At 48.1% G+C, this 23,641-nt stretch overlaps 1 protein-coding gene across 4 annotated transcripts in view; it reads right to left on the reverse strand.

The window, feature by feature from the left end:
• ADGRD1 (adhesion G protein-coupled receptor D1) overlaps positions 1–22,873 on the reverse strand; it is an 87,354-nt gene extending 64,481 nt beyond the window's left edge. The window contains exons 1-13 of one of the 4 annotated variants that reach the window (XM_056504524.1): positions 22,468–22,873; positions 22,338–22,374; positions 18,926–19,009; positions 15,680–15,775; positions 13,569–13,691; positions 12,296–12,475; positions 10,756–11,016; positions 7,710–7,774; positions 6,751–6,906; positions 4,628–4,687; positions 3,785–3,896; positions 2,585–2,695; positions 469–544 (exon numbers count right to left, since the gene is read on the reverse strand). In XM_056504524.1, coding sequence (XP_056360499.1) covers positions 469–544; positions 2,585–2,695; positions 3,785–3,896; positions 4,628–4,687; positions 6,751–6,906; positions 7,710–7,774; positions 10,756–11,016; positions 12,296–12,475; positions 13,569–13,691; positions 15,680–15,775; positions 18,926–19,009; positions 22,338–22,374; positions 22,468–22,536 — 1,430 coding nt within the window. In that variant the 5' untranslated portion in view covers positions 22,537–22,873. The remainder of the gene's footprint in view (positions 1–468; positions 545–2,584; positions 2,696–3,784; positions 3,897–4,627; positions 4,688–6,750; positions 6,907–7,709; positions 7,775–10,755; positions 11,017–12,295; positions 12,476–13,568; positions 13,692–15,679; positions 15,776–18,925; positions 19,010–22,337; positions 22,375–22,467) is intronic. The other 3 variants (XM_056504525.1, XM_056504526.1, XM_056504527.1) reach the window with 3 other exon arrangements.
• Between the last annotated feature and the right edge of the window lie 768 nt (positions 22,874–23,641).

The following is a 23,641-nucleotide window of genomic DNA, read 5'->3' on the forward strand; positions in this document are numbered from 1 at the left end:
ATCCACCTTATCTTATCTGCTAATGATTTCACTGATGTGGTACATCAAGCTAAAGGTCTTTAAAAATTGCCAGGTCTCCTGTTATAAAAGTGCCTTATGGGCTTCCAGGGTAGGATTCAGATTTTGTCTAAAGAGGGATGTTATGTTTTCTTACTTCTTCATCTAAGTGCAAGCTTTATCTTCATATCTGCCAGGAGAAAAAAATACAATTTCCTTTTATGAGACAGAATAAATTATGAAATTCTAGCAGTAGATCTGATGAATGGAGGGAGAAGACAAAGAAAGACAAACATGTCGCTATGGGAATCTATTTTATTGCCACCTAAAATAAAACACAATGTAAACTTCAATCTGTGTCTGGCTAATGACTGCACTGCAGGGCCGGGTTATGGCCTGTCGTTTGTTTGAGCTGATAAAGACATGACTGCTAATCACAGGCTAATCACTGCTGGGGGAGGGGAGACTCACCTGGTGTCCACAGGGTTGATGTTGTGGAAGAAATAATGCATGTTGTGGTAGAGCAGCCCCACGATGGTGATCCAGGCTGGGGAGAGGGAACAGGGTTAATCCTCTGGGCAGCCCAAGTGGGAGAATCCTGCCCTGGGGCTGGAACTGAGCCCATCACCAGCCCTGACTCACAGACCTTCACACCTCTGCCCAGCAGAGCTCTGACTGTGCTGGAGAGTGAAAATGTGTGAGCACACAGCACAGACCCCGAGGGAAACCAGGGCTCTGCACCCCAGAAACAGCAGCACAGACCCAAAGGAAACCAGAACCAACAGCACAGACTCCAAAGGGAAACCAGAACCAACAGCACAGACCCCAAAGGAAACCAGAACCAACAGCACAGACCCAAAGGAAACCAGAACCAACAACACCCCAGAAACAGCAGCACAGACCCAAGGGAAACCAGAACCAACAGCACAGACCCCAAGGGAAACCAGAACCAACAGCACAGACCCCAAAGGGAAACCAGAACCAACAGCACAGACCCAAAGGAACCAACAGCACAGACCCCAAGGGAAACCAGAACCAACAGCACAGACCCAAAGGAAACCAGAACCAACAGCACAGACCCCGAGGGAAACCAGAACCAACAGCACAGACCCCGAGGGAAACCAGAACCAACAGCACAGACCCAAAGGAAACCAGAACCAACAGCACAGACCCCAAAGGGAAACCAGAACCAACAGCACAGACCCAAGGGAAACCAGGGCTCTGCACCCCAGAAACAACAGCACAGACCCAGAATGAAACCAGGGCTCTGCACCCCAGGAGCAGCTGTGCAGCCACACAAACCCAAAAAGGGGGGCAGGACACAGCAGAGCCCCCTGAGCCACCAGGGTCCCCAGCCCTGCCCTGACAAACTGCAGCCCAGCCCCAAACTCTGCCTGCTGCCCATTCCAGGGAATTCTGGGCTCTCCAGCATCTGAGTGGGGAGACAGGTGAGTGTTTTCTCAGAGTCTTTTACTACCCCTTTTGTTGCTTCCCAGTATTTATAGTGTCAGCTGCTCCAGGTGAAATAACAGATTTTTTAGGTTAGCTCATCTGGACAGTGCAGAAGTGTGGCCTGGAGGCTGAAATTGCTCAGAAGTGAGCTGTAGCTGGGAAAGAGTAAAACACTGAATGCCCTGGACCATTTCAGGATGCAAAGCATGACAGTGTTGTGAAAAATCAAAGAAAATCTGCGTGGTGAGGAGCTGAGTAAGTGGGAAAGGAACAAAACTCCTCTCCTGCTATTCCTGGCACTAGCAGTGGGTTTGCAATTCCAGTTATTCTAAGCAGGATTTGCAGTCTCCAGCCAGACCCTGCCAGTGCACAGAGACAAAGCTGTCAGCAGCAATCAGGCAGGCAGGTCGGGAATTATCAGAATTTCTCACTGCAGAGCGCTTCCAGCTCACCCTGCACTTTGGGAACCAGAGCTGCCTGCAGGAGGGGCTGGGGGAGGAAATCCTGGGTTGGGGCTCAGGGCACACAAGGCAGATTTTCAAAGGTTTGGGGGTGAAAGTAGATGTTTTTGTAAATGGGCTCCTTCAACCTCTGAGTAAAGCACCGATAATTAACTTCAAACTTTGTTATTTTAGAGTCTTGATGAAAGGTGCAGATTTTAGCCATGCTTCTCTCTTAGATTTCTAAAATTTTGGCATAGGTATGGATTTCTGAGTTCTGAGTGTAGTTTTTATCTTCACTCTGTTCCTGTAGCTGCTATTGCCTAAACCTGTCACTTTATAGTTTCATTTTATACAAAAGACCAATTTTGCATGAAGGGATAGTTAATAACTGATCTGACATCCTGGAATTCCTTAAAAATGGTCAGTTCAGACAATTAAAGAAAATAATTATGGAATTATGGCTCCTTTGATGTAAAAACGTGTCAGAATTAAATTAGTCTCTGTTGCTCAGCTCTATTATTCAATATTAATTCAACTGATATGGAAACTCCACCACATTAATTGCTCATTAGCATGACAGGACCACTGCTGGGATCAAACCAATCACTTGGAAAAATGAAGTGAACCCAATTCTAAAGCAAAATCATTTCCAGGTGCCCTGTGCACTCTTGTCCCTTTGACCTCCTCCTTACCTTTTCCATGGAAAGCTTCTCTGGGGATGGAGATGTAGCTGTGCCCTCGGGATGGGAATCGATAGTGGGACACGTTCAGGGTCTGGGGATGCATTCTGACCACAGTGTAATCTGTGTGAGAGCCAAAAACACATCAGCACATCAATGGCCCTGCAGCTCCCTGGGGGCTCAACCCGACCCGGGCACCGGGAGAGGGGATGGGACACAGAGAGAGGGATGGGACACAGAGAGAGGGATGGGACACAGAGAGAGGGATGGGACACAGAGAGAGGGGATGGGACACAGAGAGAGGGATGGGACACAGAGAGAGGGATGGGACAAACACAGGGACACAGAGCAGGGGATGGGACAAACACAGGGGAGTTTGGGACATTGAGAGCAGGGGATGGGACACAGAGAGAGGGATGGGACAAAGAGAGAGGGATGGGACACAGAGCAGGGGATGGGACACAGAGAGAGGGGATGGGACACAGAGAGAGGGGATGGGACACAGAGCAGGGGATGGGACACAGAGAGAGGGATGGGACACAGAGAGAGGGATGGGACACAGAGAGAGGGATGGGACAAACACAGGGACACAGAGCAGGGGATGGGACAAACACAGGGGAGTTTGGGACATTGAGAGCAGGGGATGGGACACAGAGCAGGGGAAGGGACAGAGAGAGGGGATGGGACACAGAGCAGGGGAGTTTGGGACACTGAGAGCAGAGGATGGGACAAACTCAGGAGGGTTTGGGACCCAGGGAGGGGATGGGACACAGGAGGATTTGGAACACCGGGAGCAGAGCTCCCAGGATGATTTGGGACCCAAGGAGGGGATGGGACACAGGAGGGTTTGGGACACGGGGAGCAGAACTCCCAGGAGGATTTGGGACACGGGGAGGGGATGGGACAAACAGGAGGATTTGGGACACAGGGAGCAGGGGATTTGACACAGGAGGGTTTGGGACACAGAGAGCAGGGGATGGGACACAGAAGGGTTTGGGACCCGGGGAGCAGAGCTCCCAGGAGAATTTGGGACACAGGGAGGGGATGGGACAAACACGGGAGGGTTTGGGACCCAGGGAGCAGAGCCCCCAGGAGGATTTGGGACACAAGGAGCAGAACTCCCAGGAGGATTTGGGACACAGGGAGGGGATGGGACAAACACAGGAGGATTTGGGACCCGGGGAGCAGAGCTGCAGCTCTGCCCAGCCCCACCTGCCACGGAGGAGGAGCCCTCGAGGCTCAGGGAGCTCCCCTGCAGGTTGAGGGACAGGTGAGCCATCACGGTGTCGATGGTGTGGATCAGGCTGCTGAACACCTCGGGGCTCTGGGGAGGACACGGGCTGTGAGTGCCACAGCTGGGCACAGCTGGAGCCCCTGCCCACCCCAGGCACGGGGTGTCTCACAGACTGGGCACATTCCCAAAAAGCAGCTCCACAGGGCTGCTGCTCCCCAGCCTCTGCCAGCCAGCTGTGCTCAGGATCCACAGAACGAGGCCAAGAACTGAGCAGGACTTTCTGACAATATATAAAGACTGGTAGCAGATCTTTCCTGGAACACGAGCTGAGACATTACAGTCTGACCTTCCTTTCATCTTTATTCAAATGCTCCTCGGTGTAAAAGCTTCTTAAACCCTCCAGGTTGAAACTGGATTCATAAAATCTGAGTTAATGCATGTCTCAGTAAAAAGGAAATCTATTTTATCTGAAATCCATTTACACCAGAGATGATCAAGGATTTGGTGCTAAGAACTTAAATCAATTAGACATCCTTCTGTCTTAAAAGCATTTTAGGCTGCAATGAGACCTCCCTGTGCTTCAGCTTCTCCTGCTCTCAGTTTAAAGCACTCTCCTCTGAAATCTGGGCTTTCCAAAGATTCAAGAAAAAAAACTCAGGAAATTTCTGGATTCACCCTGCAGGTATTTCCTCAGTGGCAGATGACAAAATAAATCATAGTGCCAAAAAGTCCCAGCAAGCAAAGTAACAGTGGCAACCAGTTCTGCTCCCATCCCTGTGAATTTCTGAAGGAAATCCCCCATCTAAGGCCTCTTGTCTTACCTCTGGTCCCTCAATCCAGTCAGACAGCAGCATAAAGTCTTCAACAGCTTTTAAAAATGCCTGAAACACAAATAAAACTCAATTATTTATTTTAATAACCAGGTTCATCTCCTGGCCAGGATCCAGGGCAGATCCCTGCTGGGATTTTCCCCAGGTTTGTGTCAGGACAAGCTCACTGCCACGGCAGCCACAGACCCACTTCGACCCTCACCACCTCCAAGTAACAACTATTTTATTGAAAATCCCAGCCCTGTGTAACCCCCAAGGTGCAGCTAACCCTGGCACTGACCCTGAACTCACTCTCCTGCTTTATCTGAACCCTTCTGACCTCTGTAGAACCACACAGAGGGTTGGAAGGGATCTAAAATCATCTGTGCAGAGGGCAGGGCACTGCAGTGTCCAGCTGCTCTGTCCCTGCTCAGCCTGGCTGGGACTGCAGAAACCCACCCAGGGGAGATGCTGGCTGCACACACAGAGGGGAAAACAGCACAGAAAACCGCACTGAAAAGGAAAAAAAAAAAACAACAAAAAAAAACAAAAAACAAAAACAAAAACAAAACAAAACAAAACAAAACAAAAAAAAAAAAAAAAAAAAAACAACAAAAAAAACACGTTTCCAGCTTAAACTTATCTATTAAAAAGCCTTCAGGGAATGAATAGTGAAGTTCCACTGTGAGAAGTGAAAGACAACACAGAACACAACCCAAGTCGGATTTGTCAGAAGGGATTCATTAAAAACGTGTGTCAGTAATCAGGAAGTTTATTGCACATCACTCAAATCAAATTTCCCTGCGCTGTACAGTCGGGCAGAGATAAGTGCCGAGAAAATCCGTGGAATTCCTGCCCAGAATCAGCTGCAGAGCAAGCAGAGCCCACCCAGCCCCAGCAGAGGCAGCGGGTGGATGAGATTTGGTATTTACATCCCAAAATAGCTCTGCTGGAAATAACCACATCCCGCATTTGTCTGCAAATCTCCGCAGGCACCGAAAGCAGCAGGGGCAGCCCTGGCAGAGCAGGGGTGATGTGGGAGCAGCAGGGATGGGCTCCCGGCAGTGCCGGGCTCCCAGGAACAAAGCAAACAGCTGCCGGAGCTTTGCACGGGGCTGTGCTGCATTAAACTGATCCTGGGACCGGCTCTGGGTTTGCAGACACCCAGCTCCCAGCGCAGCCTCTCAACTGCCCTCCCTGCCATTGGCAGAAGGTTTATTTCTATTTTTGTGAGAGCAGTGCGCCCTTGTCGCTCTGGAATTGCCCTGGGGCTCAGGGGAACAATCAGAGCTGATGAGAGCAGCGATGGCTTGGCTGGAATCGGGGAATTGGTGCCCATCCCACCCCACAGCCCCTGTTCTGTTCTGTTCTCATCCCATCCCACCCCACAGCCCCTGTTCTGTTCCCATCCCCATCCCACCCCACAGCCCCTGTTCTGTTCTCATCCCATCCCATCCCATCCCATCCCATCCCATCCCATCCCATCCCATCCCATCCCATCCCATTATCCCATCCCATTATCCCATCCCATCCCATTATCCCATCCCATCCCATCCCATCCCATCCCATCCCATCCCATTATCCCATCCCATCCCATCCCACATCCCATCCCATCCCATCCCATCCCATCCCATCCCATCCCATCCCAACCCATCCCATCCCAAATCCCATCCCATCCCATCCCCCCATTATCCCATCCCATCCCATCCCACCATCCCATCCCATCCCATCCCATCCCATCCCAAATTTCCCATCCCAAATCCCACATTCCCATCCCATATCCCATCCCATCCCATCCCATCCCATCCCATCCCATCCCATCCCATTTTCCCATCCCATCCCATCCCATCCCATCCCATCCCATCCCATCCCATCCCATCCCATCCCATCCCACAGCCCCTGTTCTGTTCTCAGCCCTTTCAGGAAGAGTTTTTCCAAGACCCAGCCTAAATCTCCACTTGAGGCTGTTTCATTTGTCCTTGTTATTTGGGAGAGGAGACCCAGCCCCTCAGTGTCCCCCTTGGAAAATGGCTCCAAAGGCACAAAGTGATATTTTTAAGGACTGGGGACATTTCAGCTCTTTTCTCTGGCTGCTGCCCCCCAAAGCAGCCCCTGCATTTTCCATGTGCACTCACCTGGGCCAGGCTCTGGGCAGTGTGCTCGGACAGGGATTTGTGGGGCAGGCTCAGGGACACGTTCTGCAGCTGCCCCAGCAGGGAACTGGGGGCCTGGGAACTCCTCCAGTCCTGGCTCAGGGTGCTGATGATGGGCTGGTAGGCGTTGGTGGGGAGCTGCAGCAGAGACAAAAACCCCAAATTATCCCCATGGCCACCAGCAGAGACAGGACCCAGCACAAAATATCCCAAATTATCCCCATGGCCACCAGGAGAGACAGGACAAAACACCCCAAATTATCCCATGGCCACCAGAAAAAACAGGACCCAGCACAAAATATGCCAAATTATCCCATGGCCACCAGCAGAGACAGGACCCAGCACAAAATATCCCAAATTATCCCCATGGCCACCAGGAGAGACAACCCAGCACAAAATATCCCAAATTATCCCCATGGCCACCAGGAGAGACAGGACCCAGCACAAAACACCCCAAATTATCCCCATGGCCACCAGTACTTGGGAACCCAAGAGGAGAAAAGGAAAAGGAAAAGGAAAAGGAAAAGGAAAAGGAAAAGGAAAAGGAAAAGGAAAAGGAAAAGGAAAAGGAAAAGGAAAAGGAAAAGGAAAAGGAAAAGGAAAAGGAAAAGGAAAAGGAAAAGGAAAAGGAAAAGGAAAAGGAAAAAGGAAAAGCTATCAAAATGGTTTTTAGACTTCTATATTTTCAAAGTTCATAGTAATATTTCAGAAGTCACGACTTCTTTTTCCCTTTTAAATAAAGGAAATATTTTTTTAAACAATGAATTTCTTTGTGTTCCCATCTTCCCACAGCAGCTGGAACTTCTGCCTGTGCACATCCAAATCATTTCTAACTGAGCTATGGAAACCAGTGCCACTAAGGGAATGAAGCAGGGAGGAGAATCTGTAGCTGTGGTTTCAGCAGGTTCTGCCATTGTGGGACAGTTCTGAGCACGTCCTACCACAGGGTTTGCAGTGGTTGTCACCAGGGACCAGGGAAGTGTTGAGGAGAGCAGCACTTGCACACCTGGGAAACACAAACACCAGTGAGAGTGTTAACAAATCTGAATGTTTTATATCAGATACATAATTCTATACATACACATTCCCTCCTCAGGCTGAATCAGCTCTAACTGAAAGCATCAGACTTGCTGTGCTGTGGATTTTATTCATTTGCAGTGCTGTAGCCACACAGCCTTGTTTAAAAAAAAATAATTTTCTGATTCTCTCATCAGTTTTACTCCATCATCTTATTACAGATGGGCACTGCAGTAGTTGAAGCCTTACACATTAAATTTTTGTTTGCAAAGAGCAAATTGCAAGTGCCAGATCTCAATAAAAAGGGTCAATGTACAGTTACAAAACTGACATCCATCTTTCTCCTCCAGCTTTTCCTCAACAAGAATTTACAGAATTTACAGAAATTCTTTAGGTTTTTTTAATCAGAAATAAATAATGATCAATGGGCAGACCTGACAATTTCATGGAAGATCTTGTTTTATTTCTGTGTGTGAGACAAACTGGGACTGGAATTGGGGCACTGCAGAAATGAGTTCCAGTCTCAGCTCCCATCTCCAGAGGCTGAGGCTGACTCAAATCTTGGGTCTGAACTGTCCAAGTGCCAAATAAAACCACACCCACATCAGAAAATCTGCACTATTTAAATATCTGAAGCCATTCAGAGGCAGGGGAAACACTCCCACTGCTTGCAGCAGGACTGAGCAGCCTCCAGTCAAGGGAGGGTGGACCTGGGCCCTGCAGAAATGCTTTGGCTAGACCAAGAACAAACTTCATCCTGGACGCCTTCCAGCTGCTCCATTTTAAAAATATTGATTCCTTTCTGTGCAAAGCAATTTATTAGTCATTTGTGATAGAGAAATAAATTTTTCTTCTAATCTACATCTCACCAAGAGTTATTATTTGCCAGCAGCATGGAATTTGAGTGCAACCCAACGCTGGCTGCATGGACAGGAGCCATTTCTCTCACAGACCCCAAAGGAACACGAACATCCATTCAATTAAAAACCAAGGTGTCCTATTCTCTCATGCCAAAGCACATTACCCTGCTCCAACCCTGCTAGAAATCCTCCAAAATCAATAAATGGATACAACAACCTTCCTTTACTCTGTTGATTGCTATTGCAATACTCATCACTTCCTCTGAGAATATTCTAATTTCATACATTAACTGGGAAATTTTACAAAATCTGATTAGTCTATTATTTTGATGAGAAGAGCCAAAAATTAAATTGCCACATTTCTCGAGTGCTCCAAAACACCTGATCACACTAAAACAACGTTGGCTTGGAATTCCTCTGACTAATTAAAAATATATTTACCTGGCATCCCTTTACATTTGAATTCCTAAGCCCCTGGAAAAATCCAGCTTCACTTTCCATTCAGAGGCTATACATTTGTTTTTCACAGCATTCTGATATTTTTCACAGCATTCTGATATTTCTGATATTTTTTTCACAGCATTCTGATATTTCTGATATTTTTTTCACGGCATTCTGATATTTCTGATATCAAAGGTGGGGTGCAGACAAAATTCTGAGGATGCAGGGGTTGGAAAGAGCTCTCCCTGCATTTATCCTCCCCTGGCAGGGAGCAGGGCACACACACTGATGGGCTGGGGCAGTTTGGGAATCTGCTGCTCCCGGGTTTAGCAGCAGAACATTCTTGTGGAGCTGCATTAATCAGAGTGTGATTAATGGCAGCCCTGGGCTGGGCAGGGTTATAGTAACCCTCCACTGTTGTCCAAGATACAGCAGCCAAATACAAAAGCATTTTTTCCACCATGACCAGAGCATTATAAACCTTTTAAAGATTTTAAATGAGTACCCTCCCAATCAGAAGTTTTGACAACTTTCATAAGGAATTTTTTTTTAAATTAAAAAAAAAACTTAAACAAAATTCCTACAATTATTTTATGGCAAATGAAACAGATAACTTCATTATGTGTGGAGGGGTTTCTTTTTCAGTGACTTGAATTCTACATAAACTAGCTTATACTTTACTTTTTTATTAAAAATACTTATTGAATTGGTATAATCAAACCTGGAAATACAAACAGACATTCTCATTTCCAGGCAGCACCAGAAGCAGTGACGTACAACCGCACCTCGGGGGCGCTCAGGGCTGTGTCAGTGTCAGTGACAGTGACAATGACAGTGACAGTGACAACGACAGTGACAGTGACAGTGACACTCACCCACAGCAGCAGTGAAGTACAGCCGCACCTCGCGGGCGCTCAGCGCTGTGTCCCTGGCTGTGTCAGTGACAGTGACAGTGACAGTGACAGTGACAGTGACACTCACCCACAGCAGCAGTGAAGTACAGCCGCACCTCGCGGGCGCTCAGCGCTGTGTCAGTGACAGTGACAGTGACAGTGACAGTGACAGTGACACTCACCCACAGCAGCAGTGAAGTACAGCCGCACCTCGGAGGCACTCAGGGCTGTGTCAGTGACAGTGACAGTGACAGTGACAATGACAGTGACAGTGACACTCACCCACGGCAGCAGTGAAGTACAGCCGCACCTCGCGGGCGCTCAGCGCTGTGTCAGTGACAGTGACAGTGACAGTGACACTCACCCACAGCAGCAGTGAAGTACAGCCGCACCTCGCGGGCGCTCAGCGCTGTGTCAGTGACAGTGACAGTGACAGTGACAGTGACACTCACCGATGGCAGCAGTGAAGTACAGCCGCACCTCGCGGGCGCTCAGGGCTGTGTCCCTGGCTGTGTCAGTGACAGTGACAGTGACAGTGACAGTGACACTCACCCACAGCAGCAGTGAAGTACAGCCGCACCTCGCGGGCGCTCAGCGCTGTGTCAGTGACAGTGACAGTGACTTTGACAGTGACAGTGACAGTGACAGTGACAGTGACAGTGACACTCACCGATGGCAGCAGTGAAGTACAGCCGCACCTCGCGGGCACTCAGCGCTGTGTCCCTGGCTGTGTCAATGACAGTGACAGTGACAGTGACAGTGACAGTGACACTCACCCACGGCTGCAGTGAAGTACAGCCGCACCTCGCGGGCGCTCAGCGCTCTCTCCCAGATGATGAACTCGTCGAAGGCGCCGTTCACGCCGCGCGCTCCCGCCCCGCCCGCCAGCAGGGTGGCGCTGCCGCTGTCGCTGTCGCTGTCGCCGTAGTCGTAGAACACCTTCCCCGCCGGGTCCGTGGTGCTCAGGCTGCCGTTGACATAGACCTTGAGCCCCTCCCGGGGCTGCCAGGTGAACAGGACGTGGGTCCAGTAGGGGCCTGGGGGCAGAGCACAGCACAGCCCGTGACATGGGGACACAGCCCGTGACATCCAGGCACAGCCTGTGACATCCAGGCACAGGCCGTGACACCCAGACACAGCCCGTGACATGGGGACACAGCCCATGACATCCAGGCACAGCCCGTGACATGGGGACACAGCCCGTGACATGGGGACACAGCCCATGACATGGGGACACAGCCCATGACATGGGGGCACAGCCCGTGACATCCAGGCACAGCCCGTGACATGGGGGCACAGCCCGTGACATGGGGACACAGCCCATGACATGGGGACACAGCCTGTGACATGGGGACACAGCCTGTGACATTGGGGCACAGCCTGTGACATGGGGACACAGCCCGTGACATCCAGGCACAGCCTGTGACATTGGGGCACAGCCCATGACATGGGGACACAAGCCGTGACATGGGGACACAGCCCATGACATGAGGACACAGTCCATGACATCCAGGCACAGCCCGTGACCTCCACAGACACTGGAGAACAAGCAAATAAACCACTCAACAGTTCTCACAGATTCCATGAGATGCTTGAGTGGCAGAAAACACAATACTCATTTTCACTTGGACTGGATAATCCACAGATGGGTGAATTATTCCTGCCATTTGCAGCTTTTCTCTTAAAATAAGATTTCTAAACTGATTCATTAAAGTTTATGAACTGCTACCAGGAGTCCGATTTTAACAACATATAGGTAGTGAAATGAGGCCAAGAAAATATTTATTGAATGCCATTAGCATTAGTAGAAGACCAGAATTTGTTGCAGTCAGTAGATACTAGTGCTCCCCAGCAACACACAGTTTAGACAGAAGCAGTGAGATATGTGATATAGCAAAATGTTTGTTAGTGCTGTGGCTGGGCACAGAAAACCTGGCACCAGCAGAAAACAGAATAATGAAAAGCAGCAGCTGGAGAGGGACCAAATAAAGGCTCAGCTCAGCAGAGAGCAGAGATCCTGGGATGGCAGGGATTCAGCTGATTCCACCCAAAGCTGCAGGAACCACTGCAGGACCCACTGCAGGCACAGCTGGAGCTGCTGTGAGTGGCAAATGCTGCACAATCCATCACTGCTCTGCAGTTTGCATGTTCTCTCTCCCTCCCACACCAAGAGAATTCCCAAGCACAGAGGTCTGCAGCTGTTTTTATAAACCCACTTCTCTTTCCTGAAGCTGTGCTCTTCTCACTAACTCTGTCTGCAAGAATAAAGCCAAAAGTAACAAAGAAATCGTTTTTTTAAATATATATAAACTTCACCTGGTGGACTGAAGCTTGCTTTCCACTTCATCATTGCATTCCCACGGGTGAAAAATTCCACAGAGCCTTCAGCTTCGTTTGAGCAGATTTTGAAACCACTGGAAATGACTCGGCCACCAGAAGCAGGGAGGAGCTTGGCCTGCTGGTCTTGGGTCTTCCAGAAAAAGGAAAATGTTACTCCTGGGGAGAGCAAGGGAGAGGAGACTCAATGAAAACAAAAGAGTGCAATTAAAAATTTCCAGTGTGTAGAATACAGACTGGGGGAATGCTTTTGAGGACAGATCTCACATAATAAAATATATTCCATAGAGAGGGTGACACCAATGGCAGAGGAAGTGCTGTGGGAACAGAAATGTGTTACCTCATGGCAACTTTCCTGGAGAGATGAATTTGTAATTCAAGAACTCAGAAACTTGATTTACTCCCTAGTGCACACTCACACTCTTAAAAGAAACTAAATTTGTCTGTCAGTTAGAGGCAGGACTTGATGGTTCTTCCTCAGAGGGAGGGGAAGATACCTGAGAACTGACATTTAAATAAGGATTTGGGATGGGCTGAGAGAACATTGGGACTTGCATTCACTGCATTCATGCAGGAAAGGAAAAACTCTTCTCACTGCTGGAGCTCCCCAGAGCAGCTCCTCTCAACACTGCAAGAAATTACAAAGAAGGGCTCTAAAGCCAAGTCCTGAATTTTAACTCTTTAAAGGATTTCTCTGGCACAAAGCAGGACAGATTTCTAAAACCAGCACAGCTGCAGCACTCACAGCCCATGGACAGCCCTGAGCTGCACCCCTGAGCACAGCCAGGAGCAGCACTGCTGTGCCTCAGCAGCTCCTCGCAGGGAAAACCAAAATTCCTTCATCTCCAGAGATCCTGCACTGTGTTTGTGCTCCCAGGCCCCAGCACAGCCAGATCTGACTGTGATCACTGCTGCAGCCCTGCCTGGCACACACCCTGCTCACACTGGGGTTCCTGAGTGGTTTAGGTGTGCTGTCACCAGCAGGTCCTGAGGGCGAAGGGTAAAACCAAGGCATGGCTGTACACAAGTCACACACCATCCTGAGGGCCCCTCCTGCACAGAAATAAAAGAACTGTCCCAGAAATTCAACACAATCCTGCCAGTGCACATTGTGATTGACTTTGTGCACAAATAATCCTGCTGGCAGAAAATGTCACTGTTCTCCTGTGAAATGGGTTCCATTTCACCCCAAGGAGGAAAGAAACAATGGCCAGTGAACAACATAATCTGAATTAATTAGTGAATGTCTCACCTTCAGGCCCACAAGCCTCTGGGTTGCTGATGCAGGAATTTCCATAGCTCCCAAAGAAGAGAAAGGTGACTCCTTTCTTCTCAGTGACGTAAATTCCTCTGTTCACCATCCCTTCCACAATATCTAAAGCAAAGGAAAACCCAGTTTAACACTCTCAGAAAGGAAAACCTCTTGGAAACAAGATTTTAAACATCCCTTCCACAATATCTAAAGCAAAGGCAAAACCCAGTTGAACACTCTCAGAAAGGAAAACCTCCTGGAAATGAGATTTTAACAGACTGCTGCAGCTCAGATGTTTGTTGTTCCAGATGAATGCTTTTGGTACTTTTAGTGTTTGTTTTTCCTTTCGTTTAAGTTTTTGTTTGTTCAGTTTCTTTGTTTCTGTTTCTCTGTGGTTTGCTGTAATTTTGGAGACCACAGGGACACCTTTTTCCTTTCAAGTTTGTAAATATTACACTCACACCCACTCAGCTCTGTGGTTAATTAAGACTGATTGACAGAACCCATACACCCAGTAATGATCATTTTAAAGTAATCTGAGTAAACTTTTCCAGAGTGTTGAATTGCAGACACTTCCCAGAGGCGTCTTCCTGTTGGGCTGAACTAGTAAAGAAATCCTTTAAAGAGTTAAAATTCAGGACTTGGCTTTAGAGCCCTTCTTTGTAATTTCTTGCAGTGTTGAGAGGAGCTGCTCTGGGGAGCTCCAGCAGTGAGAAGAGTTTTTCCTTTCCTGCATGAAGGCAGTGAATGCAAGTCCCAATGTTCTCTCAGCCCATCCCAAATCCTTATTTAAATGTCAGTTCTCAGGTATCTTCCTCTCAAACCATCAAGTCCTGCCTCTAACTGACAGACAACTTTAGTTTCTTTTAAGAGTGTGAGTGTGCACTAGGGAGTAAATCAAGTTTCTGAGTTCTTGGATTATAAATTCATCTCTCCAGGAAAGTTGCCATGAGGTAACACATTTCTGTTCCCACAGCACTTCCTCTGCCATTGGTGTCACCCTCTCTAAGGCTCATATTGAATATATTTTATTATGTGAGAACTCTGCAGATGGGCTATAAAGCAGATAAGAGAGGACTGAAAGGAATTAGGGTCATGTGAAGTTCATCATTAATAGAGTTCCCATTTGCCAGCATACTTTTACTGTTAGAGAGTAAAAAAATAGTGGGTTTAGTATTCCAGCATTAAATTCTTACTCTCTGGGCAGCCCAAGTGACAGTTTTAGCATTTCCATCCCTCTCAGGTCAGGTTTTGGGAGAGTTTGATGTGAGTTCAAACCTGAGGTGAAGTGGGCACGAGGTTCTGTCTGAACTGCACCCACAGAGCACAAATGCAATCACTGAAATCAGGAGACTGGTTCTGCCAGGCTTCTGCCTGTGAGTTTCATTTTCTGATTTTCCTCTGACCTCCTACTGTGTGGATGGTAAAAAAATCAATAAAAGTTCAGATATAGAAAGATTTGCTTCTCATTAAAAAAAAAACAAAAAACAAACAAAAAAAAAACCATCATGTTGACCAAAGCTGGCATGACTGACAACATCTCACTTCCAGGCTCTGCAAATCTGTTTCCATTTGCCTTTCTTAACATGTCCTCTAAAAACTTATAAACCAGTGAAAAATAGAGGGCTTCTTCTCCATTTTAGCCTTGAAACACAAGAAAAAAATTAACCAGTTTATTCTCATATGTTCCTCTGAAATGCCATCTCTGTTTCTTTTAAGAATAATAGAAATTTTTTAAGTTTTGGATGATCCCTGGGGCCCATCCTCCCATGGAGGTGCCTCTCCCAAAATTCCAGCAGGGGGACTTTCCCAATCATGTGTGACCATGTAATAACATTATTATTATTATCACTATCATTATCATTATTATCATTATCATCATTATTATTAACAAAAATATTATTAATATTAATATTAATATAAATCTTAATAGTAATAGTAATAACCAGTAATAGTAATAGTAATAGTAATAGTAATAGTAATAGTAATAGTAATAGTAATAAACACTTTTACCACACGAGCTCTTGACCCAAAACTCAGAGTTTACTCTGAACACAAGAACCATCCACGCCTGAGAAATGCAGAACAAAAAAAAAACGAGCAAATCTCACCTACAGTTGCAGAGAAGTTAGAGTAGGCAGAGTCATTGGTATTTACAAAGGTAGAGTTATGGGAAGGGAGCACAGTGAAGTTGTGGATTCTTAGAGCTGGGTGGAACAACAAAAGAAAACAAGCAAATAAACAAACCAATGAATGAGCACGATCAGCAATGAACTGGCCAGTTCATATCTCTCAGCACAGCACAAACCAGGGTTGGTGATGCTGAATTCGCCCCTGGGTTCACCTGCTCAGGGAAGTGCAGTGGCACTAAAGAACGTTTCATTCACAGCTCCTGAGAGGAGAATCTGTCAGCCCCAGCTGCAGATGGAGCCCCAGGCCCAGCTCTGGAGCCTGGAGGGGCTGAGGGAGCTGGGGCTGCTCAGCCTGGAGGGCTCAGGGCTTTATCAAAGTGCAGAAACTCAGCTGCAGGTGGAAGGATGTGCCAGGCTCTCCTGGTTTGTACCAACAAACAACCAGAGCAATGGGCACAAATCAAACACAAGAGACTCCATCCAAATAGAAGAAAACTCCAACTTTTTTATGCTTGATAATAAAGTTTTATTCTCTATTTTTTTTTTTTTTCTGATTTTGAAAATTTAGCAGTATCTTGCACACTGTAATTGTTTATCCTGGGCAGGCAAATAAAGCCTGATGAAAAGCCCATGAAAGCAGCTGGAGAGACATTGATTTGGGGTTTAGACCAAGTGAGCTCACAGAACAAAAAGACAAATGCTCTTAGGAAAATAAAAACCCACAAAAACCTCCAGCTAAAAATGAATGGAAAACAAGGGGTCAGATGAAGGACCTGAGCATGGCCACTCTCTTTTTATCTGCTGTATTTTGAAGTGATTGTTTCCCTTCAATTGCCTCTAGTGCTGAGATTTCCAAATCAGGAATTTGCTCTCCCCACACAAATGCTTTGAGAGATATAAATCTGGCCTCACACACAATGACTTCAACAAATAAAATGGATTCATGTGATGGACAGATTATGGTGCTTCAAGGGTTTAAGAGGAGAAACATGGAATGACAATAATTGCATGATGCGATGAGTGGGAAAACAAGAAAGATTCTGCAATAAACAGAAGAGTTGTGCAATCAGAATGGAACCACCTGGAGTGGATCACAACAATAAAGAACACTTTTCTTGTATGTCAAAGTGAAGTATCAGATACTGCTGGAGGCAGCTGAAATAAAATCTGTGTCTGATAAATCACAAATTAAAGGACTGAGAGGAATCTGAGCCATCAGTGCAGCCTGAAGAGAGAATTCTGCATTGTTGGAGCTGCACTGCACAGACAAACCCCTCTGGCTACTGATCACCCTGCAGTTGTTGTGAGACAAAATCCACCCAATTTTCTCAGCAAAGCCCTGCAGGTGGCTCATTCAGAAATGTCTTTAGCACCAGGCCACAGCAGGAGTCAGAAGGGATTGTTCCTGTGAGCCAGACCCTTTCCTGGAAGGGAAGGTTTGCAGGGTCAGAACTTCATCTGCTCTGCTTTCTCTCTTCCAAGGCACTAAAAATATTTCTGAATTTTGAAATAAAATTAAACAATATTTGAAAAACAACCTGACATCAGCTGCCCTTTTCCAAGAGCTATATTTTATATATATCATTTTCAAGCACTTTCAGAACAGCTTTGCTGTGATGTGACTGCCAGAACTGTGCTGGATACAGGGAACTCCTCTCCTTTTGAAACCATGTGAAGTCCAGGGTCAGAAAATTGCTTTAACACACTTTGAGAGAACTTATGTGGCAACTTTTGTAAGCCAAATTATTATTCTACTGAAGCCAGTAGGAATGCTGCCACCAGCTCCTAATGGAAGCAGAATATTGCCCAGATGTATTTCTGCTCAGGCAATTTCATTCCTGTCAGAAATTTTGTGGGAAGAGAGGTCAAAGTTCAGGCTTAAAATACTTGAACACCTCTACCCTCTAATAAAGGATTTCAGTATTTATAGATCTTGTTCCCCATTCAGGAGCAGAGATGGATATTGCCATTTTTGGTACCCAGGTTGGGGAATGGACATTGCTCTGGGATCCCACTGGGATTGTCACTGCCCTGGGATCCCACTGGGATTGTCATTGCTCTGGGATGGGATCCCACTGGGATTGTCACTGCCCTGGGATCCCAGTGGGATTGTCATTGCTCTGGGATCCCACTGGGATTGTCACTGCCCTGGGATGGGATCCCACTGGGATTGTCATTGCTCTGGGATGGGATCCCACTGGGATTGTCACTGCCCTGGGATCCCACTGGGATTGTCATTGCTCTGGGATGGGATCCCACTGGGATTGTCACTGCCCTGAGATCCCACTGGGATTGTCACTGCCCTGGGATGGGATCCCACTGGGATTGTCACTGCCCTGGGATGGGATCCCACTGGGATTGTCATTGCTCTGGGATGGGATCCCACTGGGATTGTCACTGCCCTGAGATCCCACTGGGATTGTCACTGCCCTGGGATCTCACTGGGATTGTCATTGCTCTGGGATCCCACTGGGATTGTCACTGCCCTGGGATCCCACTGGGATTGTCATTGCTCTGGGATCCCACTGGGATTGTCACTGCCCTGGGATCCCACTGGGATTGTCATTGCCCTGGGATGGGATCCCACTGAGATTGTCATTGCCCTGGGATCTCACTGGGATTGTCATTGCCCTGGGATCCCACTGGGATTGTCATTGCCCTGGGATCCCACTGGGATTGTCATTGCCCTGGGATCCCACTGGGATTGTCATTGCTCTGGGATGGGATCCCACTGGGATTGTCATTGCTCTTGATCCCACTGGGATTGTCATTGCCCTGGGATCTCACTGGCATTGTCATCCCCTCCTGATTCTGCCCAGCTGGAGAAAGAGCTGGATGAATTTGGCTCCTGCTGCAGCCCTGCTCTTCAGGAAATCCCCAAACCAGATCCAAACGAGGTGGGAGCTCTCACTCCTCCTGCAGCCACCACATGCCATGTCCAAAGTGCAGGAGGAGCCTGGACACTGCTGTCCCTCCAGAGCAGCAGGATGGGACAGGCAGCAGAGCTCTCGGCCCCTGGGGCTGAGCGTGCCCCAAAACACCACGACAAAGGCACTGAGTCACCCCTTGGGCCAGAAACCTTCTCCCTTTTCCCCAGCCATGCACAGACAGCCCATAAAAACCACAAACACAGCACCACTTGGGTGCCAGTGCACACACATTAACTGGGGAGAACCTCAGCCCTGAGCCACGGAGTTTAACCCTTTCCTGCAGAGCTGTGTCTACCTCCGTCCGTGTCCCGGAACTCGTGAATCCCATCCACGTCTGCCAGGGGCCAGTAATGGGAAGCTGATGCCAGGACTTTGAACCCTTCCAAGAAACACAGGTGGAAAGATCATTAAATAAAAGGACAACAAGGTATGTAACAAGCCTCCACAGAAAATAGCCATTAAGGAGGTGAAAAGGTTAAATAAACAGAAATATTTTATGTAAATCAAGTGTGGCACACAAGCCAGATCATCAATCAGAGCAGCAGAGGAGATTAAAGCCGTGCCACTGATTAACCACTGCAGGAGAGCTGCTCCTAAACCCCAACTGATTTTCATTTTAATTGCACTTAACATGTGTAACAATCTCTGACTAAACCTCTGCTGGAGTATCTGCAGCATTCACTGCAGGAACAGCTGAGGAGTCATCCCACAGCAATTTCCAGATTTTTCAAGAGTAATTTCCAGATGTTTCTGAGATTTCAAGAGTAATTTCCAGATGTTTCTGAGATTTCCAGCAATTTCCAGATGTTTCAGAGCTTTCCAGCTCGTTTTTCCAGTTTTTTCCTTGGAAATCCCTGGACACTCACTGGGTTTTGGGGCAGATATTAGGAGTTTTTCTGACCATTTTTGGTGCAATTTCTTGTGGATTTTTGTCTTTCTCAGTGTGAATTTTAAAGGATTTTTCCTGTTTTTAAGGCAGAGTTTTTCCTGCGTTTTTCCAAATGTTTTTCCCAATAACACCTGGAATTTTGGCAGCTTTGGGGTGATCCAATTCAACTTTTGGGAATTTTTGGGTCATTTTCAGGGATTTAGGGGATTTTTCATTCCTTAGTGCGAATTTTCAGGGACTTTTCTGGTTTGTTTGGCTCAATTTTTCCTGGATTTTTCCTGATGCTTTTCCCAGCAGTCCTTGGAATTTTGGCAGACTTTAGGTGTTTTAGTATGGATTTCAGGAGTTTTTGGGCCATTGTTTGTGTGTGATTTTCAGGCTGTTTGGGCCCTTTTCCTTTTCACATACACACTTGTATGGTGGATGTGGAGGTGCAAAACCTTTATTAATTTATTAACCTAATGCCCACCCTGCAGAGCACTTTGATGCCTCCATCCCTTGGTACAGTTTCTGAGTGTGACATAGATGAGATATTAGGATTTCTTTATTTTTATTTTGAAAACTTTGCAAAGTTGGTAAAATTGCTAAACTTCACAACAAGCAATTGCAGGTCTGAGGAAACAGAACTCCAAGTCCTGTGCCTTGGGAGGATACAAGAACTGCTCAGACTTGCTTCCAAAGTCAACTACACCAGAGATATCTAACAAATGATTCATAATTGAATTCATTAATTCAGGATCTATTCTTAGCCCACCTAACTAAATGTTTGCCGTTGTCATAGAGGTTTTCCCTCAAGGAGGGAGCAGAGCACGAACAGATAAATGGGGCTGCCTCATGGAAATGGGGATGGGTGGAAATGGGGCTGTGTCCCCATCCCCTCTGAGTGCCTGGGGCACAGAGGGGAGTGAACAAAACCTGCACACACAAAACATCTGGAGATTCCAGACACCCCAACCCCAACTCAGACCCCTGGGACCAACTGCCTCTTGTCCTGAAGGCAAAATCCTCTCCCCAGGCAAGGACCCTGCTCAGAGCAGAGCCCCTGACAGTGACAGGGATCCCTGCACACCCTGCAGCTCAAACCCAGCCAGGGATCCCCACAAACCCAGACAGGGATCCCCCCAAAAACCCAGCCAGGGATCCCCAAAAACCCAGACAGGGATCCCCAAAAACCCAGACAGGGATCCCCTCACACCCAGCCAGGGATCCCCACAAACCCAGACAGGGATCCCCCCAAAAACCCAGACAGGGATCCCCACAAACCCAGACAGGGATCCCCTCACACCCAGACAGGGATCCCCCCAAAAACCCAGACAGGGATCCCCCCAAAAACCCAGACAGGGATCCCCCCAAACCCAGACAGGGATCCCCACAAACCCAGACAGGGAACCCCACAAACCCAAACAGGGATCCCCCCAGTCCCAGACTGGATCCCCCCCAGTCCCAGACTGGATTCCCCCAATCCCAGACTGGATCCCCCCCAGTCCCAGACTGGATCCCCCCCAATCCCAGACTGGATCCCCCCAGTCCCAGACTGGATCCCCCACAAACCCAGACTGGATCCCCCCACAAACCCAGACTGGATCCCCCCAGTCCCAGACTGGATCCCCCCCACAAACCCAGACTGGATCCCCCCCAATCCCAGACTGGATCCCCCCCAGTCCCAGACTGGATCCCCCCAATCCCAGACTGGATCCCCCCACAAACCCAGACTGGATCCCCCCCACAAACCCAGACTGGATCCCCCCCAATCCCAGACTGGATCCCCCCCAATCCCAGACTGGATCCCCCCCACAAACCCAGACTGGATCCCCCCCAATCCCAGACTGGATCCCCCCCAGTCCCAGACTGGATCCCCCCAATCCCAGACTGGATCCCCCCAATCCCAGACTGGATCCCCCCAGTCCCAGACTGGATCCCCCCCCAATCCCAGACTGGATCCCCCCCCGTCCCAGACTGGATCCCCCCCAGTCCCAGACTGGATCCCCACCCCCTGCAGCTCAGCCCCAGCCCTGGGGAGCTCCCCCTCCATGGCAGGAGGGGTTCCCCTTCTGTTCCATCACCAGAAGCCACAGACTCTCATTTTTAGGAAACAGAACTCTTTCCTGGTTCTAGGCAAAGGTGAACAAAAGCGATCGGGCTGAAGCTGCTCCTTGAACAGCCCTGGCCTCTCCCCAGTCTCTGTTTCACACCTGTACGTAATTACAACCACACCTAACTAATTACGTGCGGCTAAAACTGAGGAGCACGAAGCACTTCACAGAGGGGTAGAGCAGTAAAACTGTCCTTGCACACCACCCTGAGGTTAAACTACTGATCCAAGCAGGAGAATCTGCACTTACACAAACCCTCGTGGGCTCTGGGGGGTTTAGGCTGGGATGAGAAATCCCTGATGTGCCCTGAGTGAAACCCAGGTGCGAGGGCAGGACTGCCGGAGTGCCCGGGCTGGCACTGCCAGCTGCAAATCACTGAACTCAGAGTGCCAAACATCAGCGGGGAGAGAAAGGAGTCCGTGCAGAGATTGGACCCAAACTCAAGGAAAGCGGTGACAAACAAGTGAGTGTAGGACTTTTCCAACACCAAACACAATTCATTTGCCTCCAGATGTGTTCCTATCAGAACACCCAGTGCAGGGCACTGAATTTACAGTGCGTGGGACACTGATAATTTGGATTATTACATCTTTATACAGAGCTCATAATGCGTTCAAACTCAGCTTCCTTGGGGCTACTTAGGGAACTAAAAAAATATAAACTGCAAAAAAAGCAAATAAATATTTAAGTACATTGGCACAAAATGCAAGGAGAGCGTTCCTTACCTGGGTGTCTGGGTAGCTGGGAGTAGTTTCCGTACACCTGCACACAAAACAGCACAGATGAGACACGGGGAGGAAAACCTGCTCAGGGAATCCGAGCACACCCCAGCACTGACTGGAGTCAGAATATTACCTGGTATTTCTGCTGAAACAAAAGCAGCAAAGAACAGTGGCAGCAGAGCAGAGATAACACTCTCTCCATGGTCTGTTCGAGGGTAAAAGTGCCGCTGAAATCAAATTTCAGTCATAACTTCTCCTTTGCAACTCTGGGTGTTAAAAAGGGCATTTTCCACGCAGGTTCAGAAAGTCCATTCCTCCAGGGATGGCAAAACGTCCTTCCAGACCCTCCAAGCTGTGTTCTCCTGCTGCACCCTTGGATATCTTCATTTAACTCCGAATAAATGACCAGGACAGGGGAAAATTCCCGGGAGTTTTGCTGTTCCGCGGGGAGAGCTGAAAGCTCCTGCTGCAGAAAGAGCCGATCCCAAATTCCCAACTTTCCGCCGCGGTTCTTTCCCTGCGCTCCGAGGGGCGGGGGCTGCGCTCGGAGCGGAGCTTGGGAAGTGTCTGCTGGCGGAGCTGGACCGGGATTAAATGGGCTGAACCGGGATTAACTGAGTTTAACTGAGCTGAACCGGGTTGAGCTGAGCTGAACCGGGATTAACTGAGTTTAACTGAGCTGAACCGGGCTGAACTGAGTTTAACTGAGCCGAACCGGGCTAAACCGAGCTGAACCGGGCTGAACCGAGTTTAACTGAGCTGAACTGAGTTTAACTGAGCTGAACCGGGCTGAACCGAGTTTAACTGAGCTGAACCGGGCTGAACCGAGTTTAACTGAGCTGAACCGGGCTGAACTGATCTGAACCGGGCTGAACTGAGCTGAACCGGGCTGAACCGAGTTTAACCGGGATTAACTGAGTTTAGTTGAGCCGAACCGAGCCGCCGGGTCCCGCCCGCTCCCCCAGCCCGGGCCCTGCGGGCTGCAGAGTGCTGATGTCACCCTGTGCTGCTGCTCCGTCCCAGCCCGGGCTCCTTCCCTCCTATTTATAGCTGTTTGTTCCTATTTCTAGTTATTTCTATTCATATTTAGTTATTTCTATTTCTATATCAATTTATTTCTATTTACGTCCATTTATTTCTATTTATACCCATTTATATCTATTAATATCCATTTCTATCTATTAATATCAATTTATTTCTATCATATCAATTTATTTCTATTTATTTCTATGGGCGAGAGCTGATCACAGCTTTATTAGAAAGAGTTTTCCACTTTCCCTTTATGGAGATATTCTGTATCTACACTT

The sequence above is a fragment of the Oenanthe melanoleuca genome, chromosome 15 (genome assembly GCF_029582105.1).
Source record: "Oenanthe melanoleuca isolate GR-GAL-2019-014 chromosome 15, OMel1.0, whole genome shotgun sequence".
Taxonomy (NCBI): domain Eukaryota; kingdom Metazoa; phylum Chordata; class Aves; order Passeriformes; family Muscicapidae; genus Oenanthe; species Oenanthe melanoleuca.